This window comes from Sturnira hondurensis, unplaced genomic scaffold (genome assembly GCF_014824575.4).
Source record: "Sturnira hondurensis isolate 20B ecotype Veracruz unplaced genomic scaffold, ASM1482457v3 Scaffold0022215, whole genome shotgun sequence".
Taxonomy (NCBI): Eukaryota; Metazoa; Chordata; class Mammalia; order Chiroptera; family Phyllostomidae; genus Sturnira; species Sturnira hondurensis.
Window position 1 is genome coordinate 11156501 of NW_028094846.1, and position 26769 is coordinate 11183269.

General features: G+C 47.2%; 1 protein-coding gene across 1 annotated transcript in view; it reads left to right on the forward strand.

Annotated features, from left to right (window-relative positions):
• Nucleotides 1-903: 903 nt before the first annotated feature.
• RGSL1 (regulator of G protein signaling like 1) overlaps nt 904-26769 on the forward strand; it is a 43872-nt gene continuing 18006 nt past the window's right edge. Inside the window, exons 1-13 of the mRNA XM_037035300.1 lie at nt 904-916; nt 3965-4047; nt 7251-7325; nt 8782-8911; nt 10416-10520; nt 11242-11403; nt 13415-14382; nt 17178-17240; nt 17675-17897; nt 19920-20027; nt 22984-23089; nt 24832-25025; nt 26631-26748. Of these exons, the coding sequence (XP_036891195.1) occupies nt 904-916; nt 3965-4047; nt 7251-7325; nt 8782-8911; nt 10416-10520; nt 11242-11403; nt 13415-14382; nt 17178-17240; nt 17675-17897; nt 19920-20027; nt 22984-23089; nt 24832-25025; nt 26631-26748 (2348 nt within the window). The remainder of the gene's footprint in view (nt 917-3964; nt 4048-7250; nt 7326-8781; nt 8912-10415; nt 10521-11241; nt 11404-13414; nt 14383-17177; nt 17241-17674; nt 17898-19919; nt 20028-22983; nt 23090-24831; nt 25026-26630; nt 26749-26769) is intronic.

Consider the following 26769-nt stretch of genomic DNA (forward strand, 5'->3'; position numbering starts at 1 on the left):
ATCACATCTTGGGCAGAGATTTTTGGCAAAACCTCAAATCACCCAAGTGACTCGACCCCACTATAGCCCAGATTTGATGCCCTGTGACTCCTGGCTTTTTCTGAAACTGAAGTCATCTTTGAAAGGAAAGAGATTTCAGACCACCGATGACATTCACGAAAATAGGACAGGGCAGCTGATGGTGACTGGCAGAACCATGTGAGGTCCCAGGGTGCCTACTTTGAAGGGAACTGAGGCATCGTTGTCCTATGTTTCTTGCATCTTGTACCTTCTTTGATAAATTTCTTTTTTATATTATGCGCCTGAATACTTTCTGGACAGACCTCGTATAGACCCCTAATCTAACTTCTCCATAGAAGGTATCTAGCTCATGTTTATTGTCTCATTTTTCACAGCTGATGGAAACTGAAGTAACCCATGGCCAACCAGGGGAAACTATCTGGGAAGGAGGAGGAGGGGTGGAAAACAAATGGATATTAGGTTGAATGTTCCAGCTTATCTGCCAGACAAGTCAAGTTACTACATATTCACTGAGTACCTGTTAAATTTCAAGGAGGATATTACAACCAAGAGACACATTAGAAATAGATGACTAGATCCCAGATCTCCCAAAGCACAAAGTCAGATTAAAGAGACAGACCTTAAACTCGGGACATGAACTGTAATTGGACAACAATGACGAAGAACCTGTCAATGTGCACAAAATAGTGCGGACTTAAAGGGCTACGTGTAGGAAGGGTCTGATACCTTCAAGGGGATCCTAGAGATCGGGTCACAAAAAGACTGATAGAATCTGGAACCTTTAAGAACAGACATCACTGTGCGTTCTCAGAGAGTGGGGTTCTGTGGACGGGGACCCACTCTGCCCCTAATCGGTCACAGCGGCAAGGAGAGCATGGCAACATGAGCAATGTGGGTGAGTCTCTGAGAGGGAGGGTTCTCGGGCTTTGGGTCCCCAAATAAGGCACATCACTCATCTTCTGACCATGAACAGATCTGAGTCATGCAGGGACACCACCTCTTCTGTTACTCATGCCCTTGGTTTGCTTTGCTTTTCCCCAGCCCCCCAACCCCCCACCTTATGCCACTGTATCTTTGAAGGTAGAGCAGGACCCCATTCATAAGTCAACTAAGACAACTAAGAGGAAGGAAGTGAAATGCAGAGGAGGCCATCCTGTGTCCTGCTTCCTCTGGGTGGAAGGCTAGCATGAGGTTTGGGATTATCCAGTGATTCCTCTTGTCTCCAAGTTGGTGTTATTATGGTGTGGAACGAGTGGTGAAAGCCTTCCCGACTTATTGGGAAGTTTGAAGGCAGAACAGGTGAGAACGGAAAAACAGGAATGAAGAAATCATAGGGTGAGGAAGGGGAGGATGTGGAGAGCCCTGTTCCCGTACCCGATTGAGACTGTCCTGTTAATGGCAAGCCCTGTCATCGCCGAGCCCCTTGTCGCCAGCAGCGTGTGTGGTTCTGGGACACAATCGATTGGGAAATTTCTGTCAAGCCCCACTTTCCTGTATTCAGGTGCCTTCATAATCTCGTTAAACAAATCCATGCCAGGCTTTGTGAGTGGCAAACAGAAAGCCTAAAGATTGAAGACCTCCTCTTCAAAGAGCAATTCATTCAACACTTATAGAACTTAGACATCGTGCAAACCCTTCTAGTGTCTGTGGGGAGAAAAGTGAAAAGGTCAGGGCCCTCCTCTCACTGTGAGTTCAGTCTAGTGAGGAAGACAGATGCATCACTGGATAAAAACAAGGACTTGCTCATTATAATGATGGGGAGATGTATACGACGGTGTCGGGGGCAGTGGTCAGTTTCACCACTGTAGTCAGTCCTTCCATGCTTGACTCACCATGAAGATGATATGTAGAAAAATTATTTTATTTAAAGATTTTTAAAAAATTTTATTTACTTATTTCTAAATATTTGTTTATTTATTTCAATGTGTAGTTGCCTCTGCACCCCATACCAGGGACCTGGCCCACAACCCAGGCATGTGCCTTGATTGGGAATTGAACCGGCGACACTTTGTTTGCAGGCCAGCACTCAATTCACTGAGCCCCACCAGCCAGGGCTGTAGACCAGCTCTTGATGGATGACCAATGGTTTGTGAAGCAGGCTGGGGTTGAGAGGACATTTCAGATGATGAGAATGTAAGAACAAAGACGTGGAGGTCGGAAGTGAGGGGACAGACCTTGTGTAAGAAAGAGCAATGCCTTTGGCTGGTCAACAGGAGACGGCATCATGGGTGTGAAAAGTCTTTATTAGCTTCTTTTGTATAGACATTGTTTCCTTCCTCTTTTGTAACATCTGTGAGAAAGTCTAATTAAACATATGAGGACGCACACGAGACGTGGTAGGAGTTTACAGGAAGGTTAGAGATGCCCTCAATCCATTCCTTGGCTGAGGTCAGCGGTGCTGCCTTTCGGGCCTTCCTTCCACAAATACGCCTCACCCAAGCGGTGGCTGCAGGGACTTCATTTACAGGGGACAGTCTGTGGCAGCTCCACCCTGCCGTGGCTGGCCTGGGCTCAGCACATATTGAAAGCAGCTGCCCTCTTGGCTTCTCATTTTCCATTCCCTTTGCTGGGGCTGAGGGGTGGGATGAGGGGAGAGGGAAGGGAGGCCTGCCTACTATGGGTTGAGGCTTGAAAAATCTGAGTTTGCTGATTAAAGTAAAGAATCTTCATTTTTTAAAAAATTTACAACAGTAGGTGGCAAAAAAATATCTACGTGGAACAGAGGGCAAGAACTGACGTGCTCTGTTACAGTAGTGTTTGATGTGTTTTATTTCTATTTCTGTTACCTGATGACAATAATCACCAAGTGTCGTCAGGAAAAGTTACTGAAGGATTGTTCAGTTTTCTTTCTTTATCATAACTACACTGTAGTGACGGTGAGTGGTACCCAGATGTTCAACTGAGCTGAGGAATAGGACTAGTGTATGGCATGTAGGTTGCACATTTTACGAGTCTTTCATTATAAACTTCAGGTCTGATGGGGAAATGCAGGACCATTGCTAGAACTGTTAGCTCACTATTCCCAGGTTGAGCATGGCGCTCTAAGAGACTGGCGGTGAATTAGAGTTAACTTACAGGGGTCGCCTAGCCCACCTGTGGTGTCCTTGCTTAGCTTTGTGCCAGTGAACCTTAATCCCCTCCGATGAACTTGGGCACCTCAATGATCAAGCCAGAGAGGAATGAAAAATACTTTCCATGACCAGATCGATATTCCAAAAAGCTCTTGTTGGGTTATAAGGTTGGGACCAAAGCAACAAGTTGTCATTTGACTGGAATCACTGTAGGCGCCTGCCCTGGTTTCCTAAAAAGGTACTGAATGAATAAAGGAAGGTGGAGTTAATGGTGTAATGGTCACCCAAAGCTACCCCCACTTCTGGCCACACTAATAGAACCTGCAGTGTGGGTGACAGTTGTCTATGCCCTTCCCTGGCAAGCAGGCAGAGTGCTTGAATTGGAGGGGACACTCTGGCCAACCAAAGAGGAGCCAGGTGGCAAGGAGGCCATGCAAGGAATGGTTGAAGAATTGCTTAGTGATGAGCCCGAGGAGCTGGAGATAAGCAGAAGCTTGTGATATCTTCACGCATCTGGGACTCAGATGGATTCTGAGACGCTTCAGAGGGCAGAATCTCTATACATGAAGAGAAGGTGAAGGAAGGGAGTTCACAGGAGGAAAAATCTTCCTTACGATTTTCTCCTTTCCCAGTGGAATGGCAGCCCTATGGGGGGGTGAGCCCCCCCCACACACACACACAGCTGGAGTATTCAAGCAGACTGATATTACCAAGAAGAGTCCTGGAGTTGGGGAGGAATTGAGTTAGAGGACCCTGAAGGCCATGGCCATGGGAAATGACCCATTCATTCAATCTTTTTCTCACCCTGAGTTCATAGATTCATGCGAGTGGTTTTTTTTTGTTTGTTTGCCTTTTGTTTTCTCCTTATGTAGAGATAATTGGTTCTACAAATCTCATAATTCTACTGGAGGATGAAGTCTTTGTCGATTTTTTCAACACATTTCTTTCTCTTCCGGTAAGTTTTCTCCCTCCGACTTAAATCCACCTGTTTCCTCCACAGACAAGTAGTGAATCTCACTGAGCCCTGTCTCTCTTTTTTTTTAATAAAAATAAACTTGCCAAATCAAAACTATGTCCATTTAAGTAAATAAATATGAATCAGAATTGAGAATCTCCAGGAGCTTCCTATTATCAATATAATTAGATTCCAAATCCCCAGCCTCCCTATTCATTTGCCTTTGCCCGCCCATCACGCTTTCTGCTGGAACCAGGGCTCTCCCCTTGGGCGCACACCCGGCAATCTTCCCTCCTCTCTGCCTCTCTTTCACTGTGTTCTTGGTTTGCATATTTCCACCTACCAGCGTCTTAACCATTTTCCAAGTCCGTTTAAACCTGTCCTTTTTAAGGGACTCATTTTTCCCTGCCTCTGTGCCCCTTAGCACTTGGCAGCTCTCCTCTGTTTAACATGTGTGTCTCCCCGCTGAGTGGCGAGCTCGTGAAGTCGTCCTGCAGGGCCGCGACTGTGGGTTATTCACGGTGCTCTGCTCCCCTCGCCAGGTGTTCCGCACACGGAAATGACTGAACCGTTCACAGGAACCCAACCTGTGTGAAATATTTTCTCAATCTGTGCAACAAAAATGAATGTCAAACATCAAAATGTTCTCTTTCTTAAGGTTTTACTTACTTTTAGAGAGAAGGGAAGGGAGGGAGGAAGAGAGGAAGAGAAACATCATTATGATAGAAGAGCATCGATCAGTCGCCTCAAGCACACGCCCCTGACCAGGGACTGACCCACAACCCAGGCCTGTGGCCTGACCGGAAGTTGAACTGGCGACCTCTTGTGTGGCGGATTGATGCCCAACCAACTGAGCTGCACTGGTCAGGGCCATCGAAATATTCTTAAACCCAAATCTAGACTAATCCTGCATCCCTCTTGGTTGGCATCTTCGGCTATATCGTAACCCTGGTGCCTGATAAACTGTGGCTCATCTCAGTGTACCCTTTCCTGTGGAAGGCTACCCAGTAAAAGGCGAGGCCACCCATTAACTGGGAAAAAACAGTCTGTGTTACCCCACCAACACTTCTTGGGTGGTCACTTTGTGCCAGTCACTGGGTTTAATACTGGCACACAGATAATTAATGGTACCATCTGTATCCTCAAGGAATTCTTAGTCTAATGGGAGAAATTTAAGATATGTGACGTGGTGGAAGTTTCTAGGAGACAGTGAGGTACAAGGAGGGAAAGGCCACTCCTACCTGAAAGAGTCAGGAAAGGATTCTGAGAAGAGGTGACACAGGCCAAGTCTTGAAAGAAGACTTGGTATTTAAGAATTGGGGAGAGGGTGATGATGGGTAAAGAACTGGGGGGGGAAGTCTGAGGGGTTGAGTAGCAAGAGATTCCAAGGCGTCACAGACAGAACAGGGTAAGTCAAAGCAGCGGGGAGCCAAAGGCTATGGCCCTAGGTGACTCAGGAAGGCCAAAGGGAAAGTGGTAAGAGGCTGTTATGAGAGCAAGAGCTGAGGCAGTTCCACTGGGTCAAGTAGCTCAGCAGTGTGGACATCACCCACGGAGAGCCACTAAGGGGTCATAAGCAACAGAGTGACATGCTCAGACTTTCCTTTGAGACAAAGATTTCTGCAGAAATCTGGGAGCGGGTAGGGCTGTCTGGACCACGGTGGAGGCAGGGAGACCAGTCAGGAGATGCTCTCAACAGCACAGGTGGGAGGGGTTAAGGATTGAAAGGCAAAGGGATGAGACAGATGGGAGAGATTTTTTTACAAAGCAAAATGCAGGACCTTGACACTGTTTGAATGACGGGGAGAGGTATTTGGAGAGGGTGGGGCTGGGGTCACAGGCTTGGGTGCCTGGTGGACGGGGATGCCACCCAGCACTCGGAACAAAGAGGAAGGAGGAAGGGGCCTCTGAGAGCAGCTCTGGGCGATCCGCACACATTCTGTTGCCTCTGCCAGTGTCTTAGTGAAAGGTCTCAGAAGTAACCTTAAGACATTTTAGTTAGTGAGTTCTGGAATTTAAGAAGCCCACGATAATGTTCTAGAAATGGGGAGAGTGATGTGGGAAGTGGAATCGCAGCCAAGAATATAAGATAGTCCTGGCCAGGTAGATAGCTGTGTCCTATGTAGAGAGACAGTGGTGTTTGGTGTTGAACATGGCTGTCATTGTACCCATTTCTGAGTGAATTTCCCTGCGAGGTCCACATCATTTTCTTCTGATGGATCTGAGATGTTAAATGACCTGCCTGAGGTCACATGAGGCTGACCAGGTCTGTGGCTCTGGGCACAAGTGTCACGTGGTGACACTGCTCCCACACATCCCATAGAGGTAGCTTCACACTCCAGGCAGGCGTGTTGCTGTGTCACACTGGTGCAGAGCAAGGAGAGCTCCCTGAGGACAGAGTGTCCCCTATAGACAGATTTGTGCGGTGCAGGCAGCACCGTCACCTCCCTCTGACACTTCACAGCCCCTCAGGGACGAAGGGGAGAGGAGGAGGGGCCACAGACGGACAGAAGTTTGGGACCGCTAGTCTTGGGGAGATGGGCAGGCTGACATGATGTGCTGAGAGCTCAGCCAGAAGTGGGGCTTCTATCCCTCCAATTTCTCACAAATACTTTGGGGACACTTTGAGTCATTTTGGGTGCCTATGGTGAGACTTCTGAGCTTGGCACAGAAGCCCTATCCCATCCATTTCAGAACCAGTTGCCTAGGTCACAGTCACGGCTCCACAACCAAAGACAACAGTAGCCTAGAATTATCCATGGATTTTGGACACTCTCAATGCCCCCGTAAGTAACTTATACCCCCAATCTTCATAGCCTCGGTCCTCTCTGCTTTCTCCAGCTTGAGTTCAGGCCATTCTGAAGCATCTTCTCTTTATGAAAGGGGTAGGTCTCCGTTTTAACCAGTGAATACGTAAAATACACAACAGCCAACACCTTTTAACATCAAGTACATGGCACACAGGCAAGACACTAATTCTCAGGTTGGGGCAGGGTAGAGCCAAAGGATAAAGTCTTGCAATTTAGTCTACTTTGGGTATTTTTGTGCAAGAAAAATTGATTCAGTGAAATGCATTTAAGAATGAACGTCCCCGGAAGTAGGAAAGCAATGGACCCTCCCTGCCCCCGTGGCTGCAGACGGACCGTGATATGCTCGTGAAGAGAAGCTCTACCCTTTGGTTGTCTCCTGGCTTTCTTATGCAGGTCTTTGGCCAGACACCTTTTTACACAGTTGAAAATGCAGAGTGGAGCTTGTGGCCAGAAATCCCTCATGACTTGGTGAGTAAGGGTCTTACTTCCGTGGCTAAGGGCTTGGAGTGGGGGAAGAGGGAGCTGAACTGGAAGTGTGATTGAGAAACCGAGAAGGAGAAGCTGTAGAGCAGGTGAGGAGAGCAGTGTCGAGCCAGGTAGACATTTCTCCTTCGTGCATTCTTACCGCTTGGGCAAGAGATGCTGGTGAGTACTTTCCTTGGTATTCTAATCCTTGGGTAGCAAATGGGGTTCACCTCTCAGGCTCACTGTGCCTGTTGGGTAGTGGATGTTTGAAGCACCGCATTGGGAAGAACGCTGAGGCCACACCTGAGCCAGAGGAGTCTGGAAATTGATTGGCAGTGCCTGCCATGGGTTTGGGAAAGGAAGTCACAGCCTGCGCGGGCCACATAGTAATTATTTGCATTATCAAGTGTAGCTCAGGGTAAGATGCCACTCTGCAATTCCTAACAACTGCTTGACCACTATCCTCCAGAGATTGTCTCCCTCCTTATATCTTTCTTCCTTGCCCTTGTCCATTGTCTTTTCCTTCCCACCCACTTCCTGTTACCCCGTTCCACTGTGCTGATTTTAGATTTGCCAGTGGCTTCCATGTGCCCTCCCAGCAGCAGGTTGGATCAGGAAGACCATGCTAAGCCCTGATCACAATGAGGTTCTGTTTTTCTCTGGAACCCAGAAAACTAAGAGAGACACGCCACTCTGATTCTTGTACTTGGGATTCCTGGCAGAACTCCGAAACTTACACGTTTTAGATTTTTCTCACTTCTCTGGTGGCTCGGTCTCTTAGGGATCCATCCCATACTTTAAATGATGTCACATGTGAGTCCTTGTGTGGTTTTATTTTATTTTATTTTTTTAAGATTTTATTTATTTATCTTTAGAGGAGAAGGGAAGGAGAGAGGGAGAGAAATATCAATGTATGTTTGCCTCTTGTGCATCCCCTGCTGGGGACTGGCCTGCAACCCAGGCATGTGCCCTGACTGGGAATTGAACTGCGGTTGTTTGGTTTGCAGGCCCGCACTCAGTCCACGGAGCTACACCAGCCAGGGCCCTTGTGTGGTTTTATACGTGTTGTGCAGCTGATGCAGGCTGGGAGCCTGTGCAAAATTATAAATGTGTTTACAAAGCAGCAAGTTGAGTAGGGTTAGGACTCAGTACCACAGACCAAAGTCCTTTTTGCTTCTCTTCTACAAGCAAGACATAGATTTTTTTAAAGACAACCTCGCCAATTTTAAGGAAGATTTTTGGATGAAAGCCCAAGCCTTTTCTTTCCTACCAATCCATTCACTCGTTTGGGGACCTCAGCCCAAGCCTCCGGTCGCCTCAGGTTCTATTTTTAATCAACACGCCTCTTCCCTGGACCAGACGGGGCAGGTGTGAGGTTGTCTGTTGCCCTTGCTAAACTGCATTTCTTAGCAGTTCAGTCCCATTTCTCTTTTCTGTTCCTATTTTGTTTGGACTCTAGATTTCAGAGTTCACAGGATTTTTGACCTGGCTGGGAAAATACCGGTTGCCGTTCTTCTGTAAGACCAACTTGTGTTTCCATTACATTCTCTGTCAAGAGCTCATCAGTTTCATCCATTCCCCAGAAGGAGGTAAGCATCAGGGTATACATGTGGGGAAATGTGGAAAGCCAGGCTGCATGGTGGTGCTGTGCCTGTGAGCCCTACAGTAAGGCACAAATAGCGGCCACCTCTGCAGCCTTAGGCGTGCAGGTGGCTCAGCCTGTGTTGTGTGGCAATAGGTGAGATCTTAGGCTGGAGCATTGGTACCTAGAGCAATAAGCAGAAGTCAGATGGGCTGGGCTCTTCATCTCACTGCATCCCCAAATGAGAGAGTTAATGACAAAGTTGTCTGAAATATATTCAGTATCAAACACACCTCACCACCGTCATTGCTACCACGTGGTTTAAGCCACCGTCATTTCTCATCTGGCCACGGAAATCATTTTCAGCACCTTGTTTCTGCTCTTGTTCTGCCGCTAACAACAGCCAGAGTGAGCCCTTAAACATTGACTTCAGACCATGTCACTCCCCTGTTGGCTGTCCCCAACCCCTGCACCGGTGGCTTCTTTCTCGGTGTGAAATCCAGTGTTCCTACAATGGCCTTCAAGGTCCCAGAGCCCTGGCTTCATTTCCTTTCTGACCTCATCTCCTCCTGCTCCCCTCCCCGCTCACTCCGTTTTCACCTCACTGGCCTTCTTGCAGAGCCTCAAATATACTGGCCACACTCCCATTTCAAGGCTGTGCCCTAGCTCTTCCCTCCGCCTGGAACGCTCTTCCTCTGTATCCACACTGGCTCTCTCTCACCTCCTTCAGTCTCTGTGAAGATCTTTCCTGCTCCGTGAAGACACAATGCCTACTCACCCAACCCCTGCCCTAGCATCCCCAACCCTGTTTACCCTGCTCTACTTTTTTGGTTTTTTCCTGTGGTGCTTATAGCCTTCAGCCTTTCTAGATAATGTATTTATTATGCTGACTATTCATTGTCTCAGTCACTAGAACATAGCTCCTCAAGGGCAGAGAATTTTGCTCCGTTTGCCAGTGTATCCCAGACACCTGGGCTGGTACTTGGCACTTAGTATACATGTAATAAATCTTTGTTGGAAGGATGAATGAATAAAATCTCCATCTAGGATTGAATTGGTAACTTTATTCGCAGCTCAACTAACCAAAGGTAACCGAACACGTCCCTCCTGGGGAAGGTTAAGATTCAGGGCATCCATTGAGTAAAATGTTGTTAAAAAAATCACAACCACGCTCCATCTCTGTCCTGCAATCTATGTATTGGGAAAGTTGGATTGACAGAATCACCGTCATGTGGGGACCGTAGGAGGCAGGGGACCTTGGTTGGAGTATGCTTTTGATCTTGGATTGTATGTGAACTTGTGGGTCCCTCATGTGTCACTTGATGCGTGTCCCTAGAGGGTCTGGTGCCAAGTTTCAAAAGCACCCCACAGTGAGGACCCAGCTCATCCGCCTGTCCACCATTTCTTCTCACTCATCCTGAGCAAATGGGGGTCTGACCACGTGCGAGGCTGGAAGAGGGGCTGGGGTCAGAGCTCATTCACTCTCTCTCACCATGAATTTCTCCCGGCAGCCCACATGATGGGGTGGAAACGAGCAGACCAGTGGCTACTCCAGAAATGCATTGGCGGGGTCAGAGGGATGTGGCGCTTCTGTACCTACCTCAAGGGCAGTGCAGGTGGGTTCTCGCCATTCTCCCGGGGGCCTTTGCAGGTTCTTAACAGGTTCCAGGGAGCCCTAGAGCAGTTACTGACAGTTACATATGTCTGTGGGGAATATAAAAAATGATTTTTTATGCAGTATGGGTAAAGTCTTTAAAAATTGGGATCCATAGTTTAGTTTGAGGCAAATGCAATCAGAGTCCCTTTCATTTATTCAATCATTCATTCGTTCATTCATTCATTCAACACTGGTATTGAGCACCAGTGTATGGCAGCCACTGTGCTGGTAGTTGGGGTACCATCGGTTGGCCAGGAAATGTTCTTTGCCCTCTGATCTTTATTTTTTTTCTTTAACTTTTGTTCAAGTACAGTTTTCTTTCTTATATTCCCAGCCCTGCCCCCCCCCGCCAGTGCTCCCCACCCTGATCTTTATTTTTGGAATCAGACTCAAATGTCTTCTGATCCATCCTATAGATTCCCCTAAAGTGACAGTCTTTCTAACAATAAAAATGTCACAGAAGATCCCTATCCATTAAGTTCCTTCTCCCCGTGACTCCCATCTGCCCCCGTATTAGGACATTTCTGGAGATGGTGCTTGAACGCACAGGAGTGGCTAATGGTGATGTTGGAAGCAGTAGAGCAGGCCAGAGGTGGGGGTATCAGCTACTACACCCAGATGTAAGCTCCGAAGGGGCAGGATTGGGGTGCAGCTCTGTGTCTCCCTTGTCTGCTCTGCAGGTGAAGAGCTGGTGGATTTCTGGATCCTTGCTGAGAAGATCCTGAGCATAGATGAGATGGACCTGGAATTGAGAGACCACTACCTCTCTCTCCTCCTTGTGCTGAGGGCCACCCATCTCAAGGAGGGCTCACGGGTAGTGACTCTCTGCAACATGAACATCAGTAAGAACTCTGAAGCGTATCTGAAGTGAAATCCCTGGGAGGTGGAACCCAAAACTCCGTCTGGTGTCTGATAGCCCTCAGTCTCCTGCTTTGCAGACTGCCACCCTTTCCACCTTCTGTGTATTAGGGACCCCAGTGGGAAACCCAACCCTTCACTGGGGGAAGGGGAGCAGAATGAGAGAGACCAGTTGTCCTGAGGCTGGTGTGGGTCTCTTCCTGAGATGTTACTTGCCAGGGACAGTTGGCTGCATGGAGTGAAGAGAAATTGGAACCAGGTAACTGAACAGCTCCTCCACCTTCGGAGCCTGCGGCACTTGCCTTCTTTTCTTTAATTGGGATTCTCTAGAACAGACTACAGCCCACAGGCCAAATGAAGTACACATGGCCCTTGAGCTAAGAATGTTTTCATATTTTTAAAGGATTAAAGAAGACAAGTGCACAATAGAAACTCTAGGTGGCCCACAAAACCTAAACTATTTAGTAGCTGGTCCTTCGCAGAAAAAAAATCTGCCAACCTCTTCTCTAGACCTTCAGATTCATCTGTTTTATATATGTATGTATGTATGTATGTATGTATGTAATATTTAGTGAGGAGGCATTGCTAACCCAAACAAAATTGCGTTCCAGAAGACTTGCTGTCTGGGATTAGGCACGCTACTCTTTATTCATAGAGATCATTGAGAATTGATGGCATGAAAATCAGGGCGCATAAGGGCTTTTTCAGATTATACAGTTTAAAGACTTTCCTCCTGACAGATGTGAACCTGAGAAATCCCATTCAGAGGTACACGTCTCTCATTCTTAAACATGTTTTCCTGTGGCTTTTGCTTTTCTTTATAATAACATGAAATAGTCTAAAAAGTAACCTGATGAGTCCCATAGAATGACTTGTATGCTGGGGAAAGGAAGAAGGTAATCAGAGAAAGGGGTCACTGTGCTGAGCAAACTCGAAACACACACCCACCCTGGATTTGCCCTGTTTCCACCCCTGGATTACATGAGAAACAAATGAAATTCTAGACCGCCCCCCCCAAATAAAACCTTGAAAAAACATTTCCAAATCCCACCATTGCCAGATCATTGTCTCTCTGTCTTCTTTCCAGAGTCCTTCCTGAACCTCTCCGTCTGGCATCCCAACCAGTCAGCCACCAGGAGGGAGACCTTGACCAACATGCAGAAAGTGGCTCTGTTTAAAATCCAGAGCTACTGGCTTCCCAACTTTTACACCCATGCCAAGACCATCATAGCTAAGGAGGAGTCGTGCCAGGGCCTGATGCAAGAATATGAGACTCGCCTGTGCAGTATTTGCTGCGCCCACGAAGGAGAGCTCCCTGTGAACATGAGCATCAGGAACTCCCACCACCCCCAGAAGCGGTACTCGAGCAGGAAGACCAAACGCAAGATGTGGCGGTTGATAGGTCATGCCTCTTGGTCTCTGGAATTGGATACCAAGCCAGACACCAACTGTATGTTCTCCCAGGAGATCTGCCCGCAGGAGGAGGTGGTTATACAAATGCCTCCCCTGAAAAAGACCTCTTCGACAGAGAGAGGNATTAGGCATGCTACTCTTTATTCATAGAGATCATTGAGAATTGATGGCACGAAAATCAGGGCGCATAAGGGCTTTTTCAGATTACACAGTTTAAAGACTTTCCTCCTGACAGATGTGAACCTGAGAAATCCCATTCAGAGGTACACGTCTCTCATTCTTAAACATGTTTTCCTGTGGCTTTTGCTTTTCTTTATAATAACATGAAACAGTCTAAAAAGTAACCTGATGAGTCCCATAGAATGACTTGTATGCTGGGGAAAGGAGGAAGGTAATCAGAGAAAGGGATCACTGTGCTGAGCAAACTCGAAACACACACCCACCCTGGATTTGCCCTGTTTCCACCCCTGGATTACATAAGAAACAAATGAAATTCTAGACCGCCCCCCCCAAATAAAACCTTGAAAAAACATTTCCAAATCCCACCATTGCCAGATCATTGTCTCTCTGTCTTCTTTCCAGAGTCCTTCCTGAACCTCTCCGTCTGGCATCCCAACCAGTCAGCCACCAGGAGGGAGACCTTGACCAACATGCAGAAAGTGGCTCTGTTTAAAATCCAGAGCTACTGGCTTCCCAACTTTTACACCCATGCCAAGACCATCATAGCTAAGGAGGAGTCGTGCCAGGGCCTGATGCAAGAATATGAGACTCGCCTGTGCAGTATTTGCTGCGCCCACGAAGGAGAGCTCCCTGTGAACATGAGCATCAGGAACTCCCACCACCCCCAGAAGCGGTACTCGAGCAGGAAGACCAAACGCAAGATGTGGCGGTTGATAGGTCATGCCTCTTGGTCTCTGGAATTGGATACCAAGCCAGACACCAACTGTATGTTCTCCCAGGAGATCTGCCCGCAGGAGGAGGTGGTTATACAAATGCCTCCCCTGAAAAAGACCTCTTCGACAGAGAGAGGAACTGGGTCCCTAGAAAAAGATATTCTCCGTGCCAGGAAGTCCAAGATGAAGAAGGTAGCCAAGAGCCGCCCCCATCTGGAGGGCCTCTTTGAGACAAAGTTCTCTGCCCACCTGAGGACTCTCACCCCCATCATCAGTCACTACCCCCGGATGACAATCAAGAAGGCCATCAAGCAAAGACTCTCCATAGGGTACACCCACTGGGCCTTGTGTGCTGATGCCTGTGCAGGGGGCCCCTTCCGGGACCACCTGAAGAAGCTGAACTTGGGAGTAGAGCTCCGGCTCCTGGACCTCTGGCACGACCTGCACCATTTCCTCAGTGTCCAGATGACTAACAGGAAGACTGGGAATTCCTTCTTTTGGCACATGCTGGGCAACCGAATCTGTGAGCTGTATCTGAATGAGCAGATTGGTCCATGCCTACCGCTCAAGTCCCAGACCATCAGAGGCCTGAAGGAGCTGCTCCCTTCTGGGGATATGAACCCCTGGATACTCAGAGCCCAGGAGGAGATCTGCCAGGTCGGTCACACTTTACAGTGATGGGTCAGTATCTGGTAGACTAGGTCAACTGACCTAAAATCCTACCTGGTTACCTATGCTAAGTTAATGACATAATTACCCATATAACCCTTCACCTATTGAAGAGTTGGTTAACCTTTGAGGAGTAGGCTGTACAGATTTGCAAGAACCAGCCAAAACTCCAAAGTAGAATGGAGGTGGGGGAGTGGTCAATATCGACCTTTTATTCCTCCTTCAATTCCCCCTTATGTGGAGTCTCCCTAGACCATGAACCTCAGAGTGTGTCACTGGGGGAAGTTTTAATAGCTGGTCTGAACACCATTCATCAGAATGTGGGGTCTTCCTCTCCTAGACTAGCCACCAAGGAAATGACCAGTCCCGAAACCTTAGATAAAAGCAGGAGACCATCCTGAAGACTCAGAGGAACTAAGGCCCATTGCTGGACTATTCTATGATCAAGATCTTAGCAGAAAACAAATGGCAGAGTCAGTTGGGAAGCAAATAAGCAGCCAATAAGAGGGACTGGTTACCAGAGAGCAGGCATGGGGGTAGGTAAACCACCAAGGATAGTGAGAGACCCCAGGGCCAGAAGGGTGGGTCAGCTTTGTCACTCCTAGGCCTGAAGAGTGGGGGAGAGGGAGTAGTTACCAGAACCAGGAGAGAAAGAGCAACTGGAATGGAACGCCTGGCAGGAGCTGTGATCGTCATAGAGGGTGTAGCCAGTCTGCAGTGACTAGGAGGGACAAGGGGAAATCGACACCCCAGGCTCCCTCCTCCTTTCCCACCTCCTGTCAGGACTCCAGGCTGGATGAACCCAACCAGAGGTCAGGGAGCCCATGGATGTGGTCCCTACAGTTTAACTTCCCAAGGCTCACGCCAGGTGGAGAAGGGTAGAGAGTACATCTGGGGTGGGGGGGCAAGTGGATAAAAATAGCAAATTATTTAGTGCATTGTATTGTATTTACCTTGTAAAGCACATTACCTCCTTGAGGCTTCCTCACACCTCCGTGAGGCAGACAGGGTAGTGTTGTTGTCACTTGTACAAGGAGGAAAATAAGACTCAGAGAGGGTAAGTGGATTAGCCCAAGGCACACAGCAGATTAGTGGAGGAATCAGGGTTAGAACCCAGGAGTTCTTGGCTCTCAGTCCAGCACAGTTTCCAGCACACCATAATTACCCAGGGTGGCCCATCTGGGTGGGGTAGGACCAGGTCCATGCGGTGGATCCACAGCCCAAGCTCTCCTGTGCACAATTCTCCAGTGCTGGAAGCCCAGAGGCCCCTTGCCCTTTCTGAAAGAAGTGTTCCCTCCGCCCTGCTCCCTGAGGACTCACACCTCTGTGGTGGCATGTGTCACACTGTCGATCATCATGCTAGAAAGTGAGCTGGAGAGCCAGGCTCGTAGCATATTGACCTGTATGTTCCCAGCAATGGCACCGTGTCCAGCAGGTGGGAGGCACTCAGAAAATATTTGTCAGATACACATATGAATGAATGTGGGAGTGTAGCTGTACAAGCCCAGCTAAGCACTAGCTCATAGATTTATGATGTTATTGTTGCTGGATTTTCTTTGTGTGCTTATTTCAACGTAATGAAATCTACTTCACAAGTGGCTAAGGTCTTCAAGTGGGAGATATTAAAAGCCAACACTCCGAAAGGAGACGTTTGGTCTTCGAGACCATTTTGTGAATCACATGAGCTAGTACTTTNGTGGGGGTGGGGCAAGTGGATAAAAATAGCAAATTATTTAGTGCATTGTATTGTATTTACCTTGTAAAGCACATTACCTCCTTGAGGGTAGTGTTGTTGTCACTTGTACAAGGAGGAAAATGAAACTCAGAGAGGGTAAGTGGATTAGCCCAAGGCACACAGCAGATTAGTGGAGGAATCAGCGTTAGAACCCAGGAGTTCTTGGCTCTCAGTCCAGCACAGTTTCCAGTACACCATAATTACCCAGGGTTGCCCATCTGGGTGGTATAGGACCAGGTCCATGCAGTGGATCCACAGCCCAAGCTCTCCTGTGCACAATTCTCCAGTGCTGGAAGCCCAGAGGCCCCTTGCCCCTTCTGAAAGAAGTGTTCCCTCCGCCCTGCTCCCTGAGGACTCACACCTCTGTGGTGGCATGTGTCACACTGTCGATCATCATGCTAGAAAGTGAGCTGGAGAGCCAGGCTTATAGCATATTGACCTGTATGTTCCCAGCAATGGCACCGTGTCCAGCAGGTGGGAGGCACTCAGAAAATATTTGTCAGATACACATATGAATGAATGTGGGAGTGTAGCTGTACAAGCCCAGCTAAGCACTAGCTCATAGATTTATGATGTTATTGTTGCTGGATTTTCTTTGTGTGCTTATTTCAACGTAATGAAATCTACTTCACAAGTGGCTAAGGTCTTCAAGTGGGAGATATTAAAAGCCAACACTCCGAAAGGAGACGTTTGGTCTTCGAGACCATTTTGTGAATCACATGAGCTAGTACTTTGGAAAGATGCAAAGATACATGAGACATCAAATCATTCCCCGGTAAACTATTTGTTGTACCTCTTATTAAGTGAATGTCGGTTACTACCCTCTGAGATTCAGAGAGAGGCTGTGTGGGCGGCCGTATTTAGGAAGGCAAAGGACTGTCCCCCGATGGGTCATGACTAATGGTTGCTGTTCCACTGGGTCCCCAAGTGAGAGAGTCCTGGTGTGGCAGTCTGTTCTCTTGCATGGACACACCAGTGGGGGAGCCAGTGGGGGAGATGCCACAAGCTGAGCACCGCCTCCTGACGCTCCGTCGTGTTTGGGTTTCAGATGCTCAGCAGCTGCTACGATGAATTCCTGGACCAAGAGGACCACTGGTTCCTCACTTTCTCAGTAGGAGGGGCTTGGAGTTGGGGTGGGGGGGATCGGGAGGTGGAGGGGGGACAAGAGAGAAACTGCTCTTTTAGAAGTTTTATTTGTGAAAGGCAATGAAAGTCTGTTTTTTACCCCCTCGAGGCAGCTGGGGGGTGACATGATCCCTGATGTTCTGAAGGGCCATAAGCCTCTGAAGGAAAAAGACTCAAGCGCAGAAGCTGACTTTGAAGACGTCACCTTCACATAGAATCTCCCCCTTCCAGAAAGTGGGCTTGATGAGGAAAGAGGGGGGGGTTGGCGTGTCAGGGAGCAATGGTTCTGATCAAACTGAAAACCCTCAGCCTAAGTCTGAGTGACGGAGAGGCACAGGAGGACCAGGCCGTTCGAAAAATCTTGCTCCTTGTCTAGTTCTTATAGCAGAGGTTCTCTGACCCTCACCCCCTTTCTCTCAGACTCAGGCCAAGTTCATCAGGCCCAAGTGGCATAAGAGAGAACCCGTAAGCAAAAAAGAGAACATCCTTCTTTATAAGAGGTTTGAAGAATCCCTGGCATTAAGCCAGGGCTTGGCTAACATGGAAGAGATGGAGTCTATGCAGTGGCGCAAACTAGCTTCTGAGGACCTGAGGCAAGGCGGGTCTCTGCAGGTAGAGCTGCCGTCTCCAGTGTTTCTGGCAGGTGAGGGCAGTCTCCACGATTTTTTTTCTTTTTGGGGGGACCATTACTTGTAGGCAACTGGGAAATATCAATATGTAGTGCTTACTGATCATGTGCTGTGTGTCAGCACTGGGCAGGGCAAAGATGACCTCATTTGCTCTGCAAAATAAACCTGAGGTGAGTACAGAGTGACTGAGGCACCGAGAGGGTAAGTGACCCGCCCCCAGAGTCCAGTCTGATGCATTTCTGTGGGTCAGTTTTTAACAGCTACCCCCCTTCCCCAACATAACACCGCAGCCCACCCAGACGGTGGGGTGAAGTGCTTAGGAGCACCAGGCTCAGCTCCCTAACAGGTCTGGGGTCATGTCTGAGCCTGCACTCTGTAAACTTGAGCAAGGATTTAACCTTTCTTTAAGCCCCAGCTTTCTCATCTGTCAATTGGGAATAATAACAGGTTTGTTGTGAAGATGAGCCTTGGTCATCTATGAAAGCTGTCCGCACAAAGTTCGGCGTTAGTTCAAGTCCAATAAATGTCAGCCATCATTACGCAAATCGAAGAAATTGCTCTAATTTTCTATGCTGAGGCAGTCCGAGTAATGCGGTATTTCTCAAAGTTGGAGGCACAATAAATACATTTGACTTCGGTATATGTGTGTGCCTATAGATAGAAAAATATTTTCACAAACCAAGGATGGACTCCAATATTCTCTGTCATGTTCTCCTTTGTTTTTGACATAGTAGTGAGTTGTGACCTACACTGAAAAACACAGATAGGGTAGGAGTGAGGAAAGGCTTTGAAAACTCATTTCCACCACTCCTTGCTCTGTGAGCCTGGGCAAGTTACCTTGTCTCCTCGAGCTGAGGCAATAGAATCTGTATTTCCTTGCTTCTCGTCTCCTCATCCATAGAATGGGGGCTATGGCCTCTACTTTGCAGAGCTGTTGAAAGGGTTGGAAGTAATGCATTTACACAGCAAACAGGTGTTTATAAGTAATATTGGCTCGATTACATTAAAAAATGTAACATTCAACTCTTGAAATCCTTACATTGCACAGTGCACCCAGGTACAAAACAAGACGCCTTGGACACGTGCCCTGCGGAGCCATGCTTGAACATGAGTTATTTAAATCTATCATACGCAGGCCTCCTGTTTTACCTTAGGGTTTCCCCTTCTCTCCAAATCCTGAACACTCCAGAACCTTTCCCAGAAATTACAAGAGAAGTGGAAGAAAGGGTAACTAGTAAATTTCACCACGCAAATACACGGCGACAGGCATTTCCTTAGTGGCCGGGGAGTGTCAGGAACAGCTGGGGAGAATGGGAACCACTCTCCCTGGAGACACCCCCCTGCCCTCCAGCACACCTGATTGCTTCACCCACCACTGCTGTCTGGAACACAATCTGACACACTCAGGGCCTCCCGTGCATTATCCTGGGGCCCTGACTGCCAGGTAGGTGGACGCCGTGGCCAGGGCTGCATCCAGAGCACCAGCACTAGAGTGCTCTCAGCTTTCCTGTGGAGAGCAGGAGTGCCGGAGAGGTGAAAAGGGCACCCGAGCTTGCTCCACACGGGAGAACTGGACACCTGGATCCCTTGCAAAGATAGCCCACTTCTCTTACGACTTCCAGCCAGGACCCCTGGCTGAGAGGTGATAATGATAACGATGGCGTTTGACCTCAGGGCAACTGGCACTCGTGAGCCCCCCTAGGATTCCTTCTGGACTCGACCAGTATAAGTGAGAAAGCCCTAGACTACCCTGGAGAGTTCCAGGACCTGTGTGTGCGAGGCAGAAAATCTCCGTGGGTCAGGTGTCTCCCAGAAGGGCAGGACCCTCCCATCCTGGAGGGGAGGAGTGGCTGTATTTTCTTGCTTCCGATTTGGCTGAGCGAACTGGTGTTCCTTGTGTGTGAACAGTCGCATAAAGCACTATTGCCGTACTTGAATGAAGGACATTTTAAAGGCAACACCTTCAACAGCAGTGTCTGAATCTGTGAACCCAGGGTGGTCCACTGGCCTCTCCCCTGTTTTTCTCCACTTGGTAGACATAGAGAAAATGCCCTTTGAGGAGCTCTGCTATAAGTATCCAAAGGTGGCCATAGAGAAGATCAGCGATGACTACAAAATATATTGTGAAAAAGCGCCTGAGATAGGTAAGTGTGTAAAACTCGGTTAGATTTGAGACAGCCAGATAAAAAAAAATTCTCAGTAGGCCACAAGCTTACTCCAAAAGAGGAACCATGCTTTGCTTGACATGAGGGGTGGTCAGACTTTGTCCTTATTTTTTTCCCCTCCTACAAAGCCATAGAAGGGCATCATGAAAATGAGAGGAAATTATAAATGAAGGAGGATGAAAATTGTTTATTCCCACCTCCTTGCCTGGGTAGTACTCTGGGGGGTTAAATAAGGCCGATGTGTCCTCTGCGACGTCCCCTGGAGTCAGAGATGTGTGGAAGGAGGTTGGTTGGGGTGTGTTTAGGTGTAGCTCCTGTAAGGGAGCGAAGGCCGTGCCGAGGAAGGCACTGCTGGGCAGGGCGGGATGCTGAACTGCCAGGCAGTGGCCCTGGGCCTCGGCCAATCCCCTGGGAGGCTCAAAAGCCACGTGACCCTTCAGCGTTGTCCCTCTCACCGAGTCAAGGGACTTTTGTACATCCACATTGACTAATACGGCATGTGGCTGCCCCCAGGGAGGATGTGACCTTGGGCCAGGCAATGCCCGTTGGTTTCAGAATAAGTTTCAGAAAAGGACTTGATGTCCTTTGCCGGTTTTAGGAAAATGTCAGTTATTATCTCTTCAAATATTTGTTCTGCTTCGCTCAAGTCCCTTCTTCCTTCTCATGATCTTACTACACATATTTTTGACATTTCAGCCACATGCCCTGTGTCTCATGTGCTTTATTCTGTATTTTCCACATTATTCTCTGTATGTTTCCATCTGGATATTTTCTTTTGCTCTTACTCCTGCTTCAACAGTTCTTACTTCAGCTGTCTATAATTGTCATTCTACTCATTTATTAATTCTTAATTTTCTACATTTCAGTCACGAAACCTTTTATTTTTAGAATTTCTGTTTTTTCTTTTTGTAATATTCAGCCTATGTTGACATTTTCTCTTTTAATTAGTTCATCTAAATTAATAATAGTAATTTTAAAGTCCGTATTTGGATTCCCAAAGTCGAAATTTGGATATTTGAAATGTCTATTTCAAATATCATGTTTTCTCCTTGGTTTTGGACATCTTTTTATTTTTATTTTTTATTTTTTAAAGATTTTATGTATTTACTTTTAGAGAGAGGGGAAGGCGGGAGAAAGAGAGGGAGGGAAACATCAATGTGTGGTTGCCTCTCGTGCACCCCCTACTACAGGGGACCTGGCCCGCAACCCAGGCATGTGCCCCGACTGGGAATCGAACCAGGGATTCTTTGGTTCACAGGCCGGCACTCAACCACTGAGCCACACCAGCTAGGGCTGGTTGTCTTGTTAAAAACCTTGTTATTTCTGCTTTATTTGCAAACATTGTTGGTACAAATTTGTAGGGATAATTTGAGGCTCTTGGTGGCATTATTTTCCAGAGAGGGTTGCTTTTGGTTTAGACACCCACGGAAGTAGCACACCCAGATAACCTTAATCCATTTAGGGCTAGAGCTGGTTCAGAGCTAACTTGCATTCCTTTTGATGCACGAGCGAGTTCTGACTTTCCTTACTTTTGGGGGTCCCAATTAAAAGCCTGGGGTGCTTTTCAGGGCTGCCTCTCCTTTGATGCTTTGTAGGTTTCACCATCTCCTATCCTGAAAGTCTGCCAAAAAGCTTTGCTGTGTTTCTCAGTAGCAATTGTCATAATTGTCCACTGCATTGAAGGTAAAAGCAGCAACAAAAGGGGTGTTGGGCCCATTTTCTAAAGGCCTGTGGCTTTGTCTTCTGTCCCCTGGTGGCTTTAACACTGCAGATGCCTGTAGGGCAGCTGAAGTACTGGCAGCTCGCCCTTCAGGTGTAACCTCCTCTTTGCTTCTCATCTCAAAGTTTTTGTTTTGTATTAATTTCTTGCAAACTTACTTACGAGGTTAAAAGTACACTATTTTTTATCCAGCATTTCTAGGTGTCTTTTATTGGGAGGTTTCTTGGGTTTCTTTGGGCTTTTTTCCCAATATCTGGTCTTCCGTAGTCTGGATTTTACTTTTTCACCTACTCAGTTGCATGTTAAATCCAGTATGTATTTCTGTTGTGTTCAATCCTTCCGAAAGCTGTCGCTGGAAATAGTACCAACCACATGGAAGTGTCCTATGGGGGGTATGTTCTGTTCAATAAATGGTTTAAAGGGGTGATTGTAACCAGGCCATGTTCTAATTTCTGGAGGGGTGAGATAAGTAATGTACTATCCTGGCCCTTGAAAAAGCCGGTCTTTTTTTTCTACAGTACTAACCACCTCAAAGGGCTCTTCCAATACTAAAATTGTTGGAGTCTGTCATTCCTCAATAGCAGTGTTTTAACAGATGTTTGAAAAGAATGGTTTCTACATGGCGATAGGGGACCAGACACCCAGCCCAGGTTGTGCGTGTGTGACAGGGGCCGCTTGGGACGCTTGCTGTGGGAGCAGTGTCCTCAGGAAAAGACACTGTTAAGTGGTTTCTGTTAAAGCAAGAAGGTGGGGACAGGGTGACTCTTAGCGAGGAGGTCAAGGAAGAATCTTTGTGAGTTTGCCAACCACAAAGCAGGCGTTCCAGAGGGCAAGTGGGAGGATTTAGGATGGGGTAGCCGAGGTGCCCAGGAAGACCTTCATGTGGAGTATGGTCTGGTCAAAGTGGCTGAGCGGGGGCGTGGTGCGTTTGGTGTTCAAATAAGGAGAAATGTTCTGAGGAAGGTGAGCCCTAGGCCTGATAGCCAACAAACTTAAAGAACAGAGCCCAGACGAATATTAGCTTTGGGGTAAAATCATCCCTAAGTCTCTCATGCATGACTGGCCTGGGCATCCCTAGCACCGGTGGCCGGAGAGGGCAGCACCGGTGGGGCCTTGGATTTTCCACTCAGTGTCTGGGAAATGGCCTCACTACTTTGTCCCTTCTTCTTCTCTGCAGTGTCTGGGGTGTTGCCCAACTTTGTGACTTTTTATTAGATCTTACAGTGCACATTATCAGAAAACCAAGGGCGCGTTCATCCACACTAAGCAAAATCTCCTTCTTGAAGACCAGCTTTGTGAGGAAGCCATCGCTAAGACCGAGGTGAGATGTAAGATCCGACTGCAGCGCCATCACCGGGCACAGTCCTGGAGTTCCGCGGGAGCTTATTTTTCTGTGTGTTGGTTTCTAGACTCTTTTCCATATATCCCACCTACAGGCACCAGCATACTTATAAGGTGTTTTAAATCATTATTTATTTTCTTCCCCTGGCACCATGCAATGTGTATTATCCAGTAACTTTTTCAACATAAACCATTGTCGGGGACCGGTTTTGATTTGGTCTGGCAAATGTGACTCAGCTCCGTATGGAAAACCTACAGAAGCGAGGTCGTGAGCAGGAGCCAGACCTTCAAACTGAGTTTTCCCTTGGGAATCGGGCCTAGAAAATGCATACAGACTGTTATGGCTTGCTCTTGCGGAAACTCCCTCACCCTGGTCTGAAACAGCAGATGTGTATTGCCTATCTTCAAGGTCATTTCCAAAGCCTGTGTAAATTTTTCCAAGGACAGAGCTCATCAGCTCACCGCCTTTCCCTTTGCATGTTATTTTCATTTCCTTGATTGTAATAATATTGTAACAATATTCTATGTAATAGATAATAAATCCTTCTTTGATGCAAAACCAGAGAAAAACAATAAAAGCCTGTCTAGGCAAGGGTCAGGGCACTCTCCTTGAGAGAGTGGTTGAAGCACTCAGAGGTGCTCTCCCCTTGAGAGAGCGGCCATGCCGTCCCCTTTTTCCCCACAGGACTGAGGTAGCCTGTGCCTTTGTTCTCGTCTTCAGTCACAACAGGCGGACTCTACTGGCCAGAGTCTGCCACAAACCATATGGACATCCTTTCATGTCCGTACGCGTAGGTCTCCCTTCTTCTGTAGCATGGGTGCAGCATGACTTATTTAACTACTTTTTTCATGGACATCGACATTGCCTTCAGTTTTTCATTGCTATCAGTAGTGCCGTAATGAACGTCCATGTGCGTGCATCCTCATGTATTTGTGTTTTCTGGATTGGGTTCTCCTGTACACAGTCCTCCTAACTGGTTCCTGCTGCGTGTCTCTGCCCCTTTAATCAATTTGAGAGTCAGCCTCCAGTGAGGTTACCCTACTAGGCAAGGGTGCTGTGGCCCCTTGTGTCAGGGGTGCCCACTCCCCTTTATTCCACTTGTCTCAATACAGATGCCCCTTCTCCACAAAAGGCCGTCCAAATGTGTGACTGCCCTCCCCTCTCAAACACTCGGTCCCTAAAATACAGCCCCAAGCACTTACCATGGACTGTCTTGTACTGCTCTTTATTTTTTAGGTATATTGTCTACCTTCTTGACTATAATTTTCTTGTAAGCCATTGCCATTCATTCAGCCACGCATTTTTTGTTTATTCAGTAATTATCTCTTAATAACTAGCTATATGGAAAGTTCGCTCATAGAGGATATGGATGTATTTGCACACACAAATCTGGTAGTCAGAAGTCACTGGCAGAATATTTGCATAAAGTTCCCAGAAGAATGTTTTAATGTAGAAAGAGGGTTTCCTAGAAAAACAATTCTTTGCTTTAAAATACCTCTCCTCCTCTTCCATTGGCGTTGTCAAATGATTAGAACAATCTTAGGGTAGGTACATAAAAGTGTGTCTCCAAAGAAACAGAGGAACCAATTCGTTCACCCTGATCCACACACATGGTCAAAGGCCCCACAGGCTGGGAGAAGCCCTTGCCCACTCCCTAACTGGAGCAGAATCCAGGGTCACCATCCCATTCTTTCCACCCACGATGCTTTCATGTTTTCCAGAAACCTGACAGAAGTCCTGCTCAACCCACAGCAGCTGGAGTTCTTCGCTGAGTTCCTCAGAGAACGGAAGGCTGAAAGCGCACTGCACTTCCTGGTGGCTGTCCAGAAGATGAGCACCGAGGCAGATGAAACGGTTTGCAGATCCATCACTGAAAATATAATGAAGACTTTCTTTTATGGCAAACTGCCTCCTGGTATGCAGCCTTTTTTTTTTTTGGATACCACTTGCTTCTCCTGTTAGTATCTTAGAAGAGTCTGGAAAAGAGCCTGTCTTAAGTGAGTCCCCTGGGAGAGCCTAACAAGGGAGCAACCACACAGAGACAGAGGGAGAAAGAGGGACCGTGAAAGCAGAGAACAATAATAAATCCCAAGTATACTACTAATAAAAGAAGCCAAGTGCAAAACATTTGCCCTTATATGTGAAACACATACTCTCCTTTCATTGTGTTCAACCCTGAAAATAGGACTTTATTTAATCCCTATAAAGTAGCCATAAATAGCTCCTCTTGACTAATGAGGAGAATGAAACAGAGAGGCTAACTTATCAGACTGGTGGAACTTGAATTCAGACTCAAGTTGTTTGACCTTCAAATTCGCTAGACTGGAGTTAGATCCAAAAGTGAGAGTTTTCTGTATGCAATGCAGAGTGTCCACCACTCACAGGCTATAAATATAGCTGTGCTAGGAAGCACAACTGACTTTCTGAAAATCCTCATAAATTTTGTGTCGTTTTCTTGCCTGGGGTGGGAGGATAAATCTGACCCATGTAAATTCATCTGTCCAGAAGCAGAAGTTGCATGTGAAGTACTGACCTCTAAGTCTGGAGACAAAGGAAAGGGGGTGACCTTGATCCCACCTTGGAGGTAAACAAATCTCTAGCAAAATGATGAAGATAAAGCCTCCTATTTTAACACAGATAAACAGGTGGTGTTTGTGTGTCTGTGTTTTGCTTGTGCTTAAAACAAGATAAGACTATAGACTTTATAAAAATAGAAGAAGAGCCCTGGCTGGTGTAGCTCAGTGGATTGAGCGCGGGCCTGCGAACCAGAGGATAGCGGTTCGATTCCCAGTCAGGGCACATGCCTGGGTTGCAGGCCAGTTCCTAGCAGGGGTCACACGAGAGGCAACCATACATTGATATTTCTCTCCCTCTCTCCTTCCCTTCCCCTCTAAAGATAAATGAATAAAATCTTTTAAAAATACAAATTTAAAAATAAATAGAAAAAAGAGGTAAAATTGGAAAATCTTGTAAAAAAATACCAGTTAAGTCTTGGGACCTCAAGTTCTGTGCATTGTTCTGAATGAACTGGAAGAGAAAGAAGAGTAAGCAGATACTGCCCTTGGTAAGCTGTCAACTCATTGATGAACACCATAGTCTTTGAACAAAACCCTCTTACCCTTACAATAGGTATTTGCAATCTTGGAAATCCCATCTGCCCCAGCAGTTAACTTTAATCTTTTATTCTTCTGCTCTCTTTCCAAACCCAAAACTTCAAACTAGCTGCAGAAATGAGTCTTTTAAACATGTATTCCCCTTGCGCACACATCTGACATTTGAGTGGATGGGACAGTATTTGCTCCACAAATACACTGGCACATAACATTCCAAAGATGCATTTGAGATTTTCAAACAAACTGTGGAGAGCTCAGAGTCCGACCAGATTGCAAATAAGGACCTATAAGACTCCAAGATGAAAAAGACACCAGCTACCTTGGAAATGGTAGACAAGGAAATGATGGCTTTCCTCTCTGTCTCTCTGTCTCCGTCACCCCCTTCTCCCACCCCCGTCATTTTCTAGAAGAAATGCTGCAGTGTGATGCGCCCATTGTCAGAGAAATCGCTCAGATGCGTCGTGTCAGCGCAGTCCCGTTGTTAGCGCTCCAGGATTATGTCATGAAATCTCTGGAAGTAAAGTGGTGAGTATTGCCTGGGGAAGG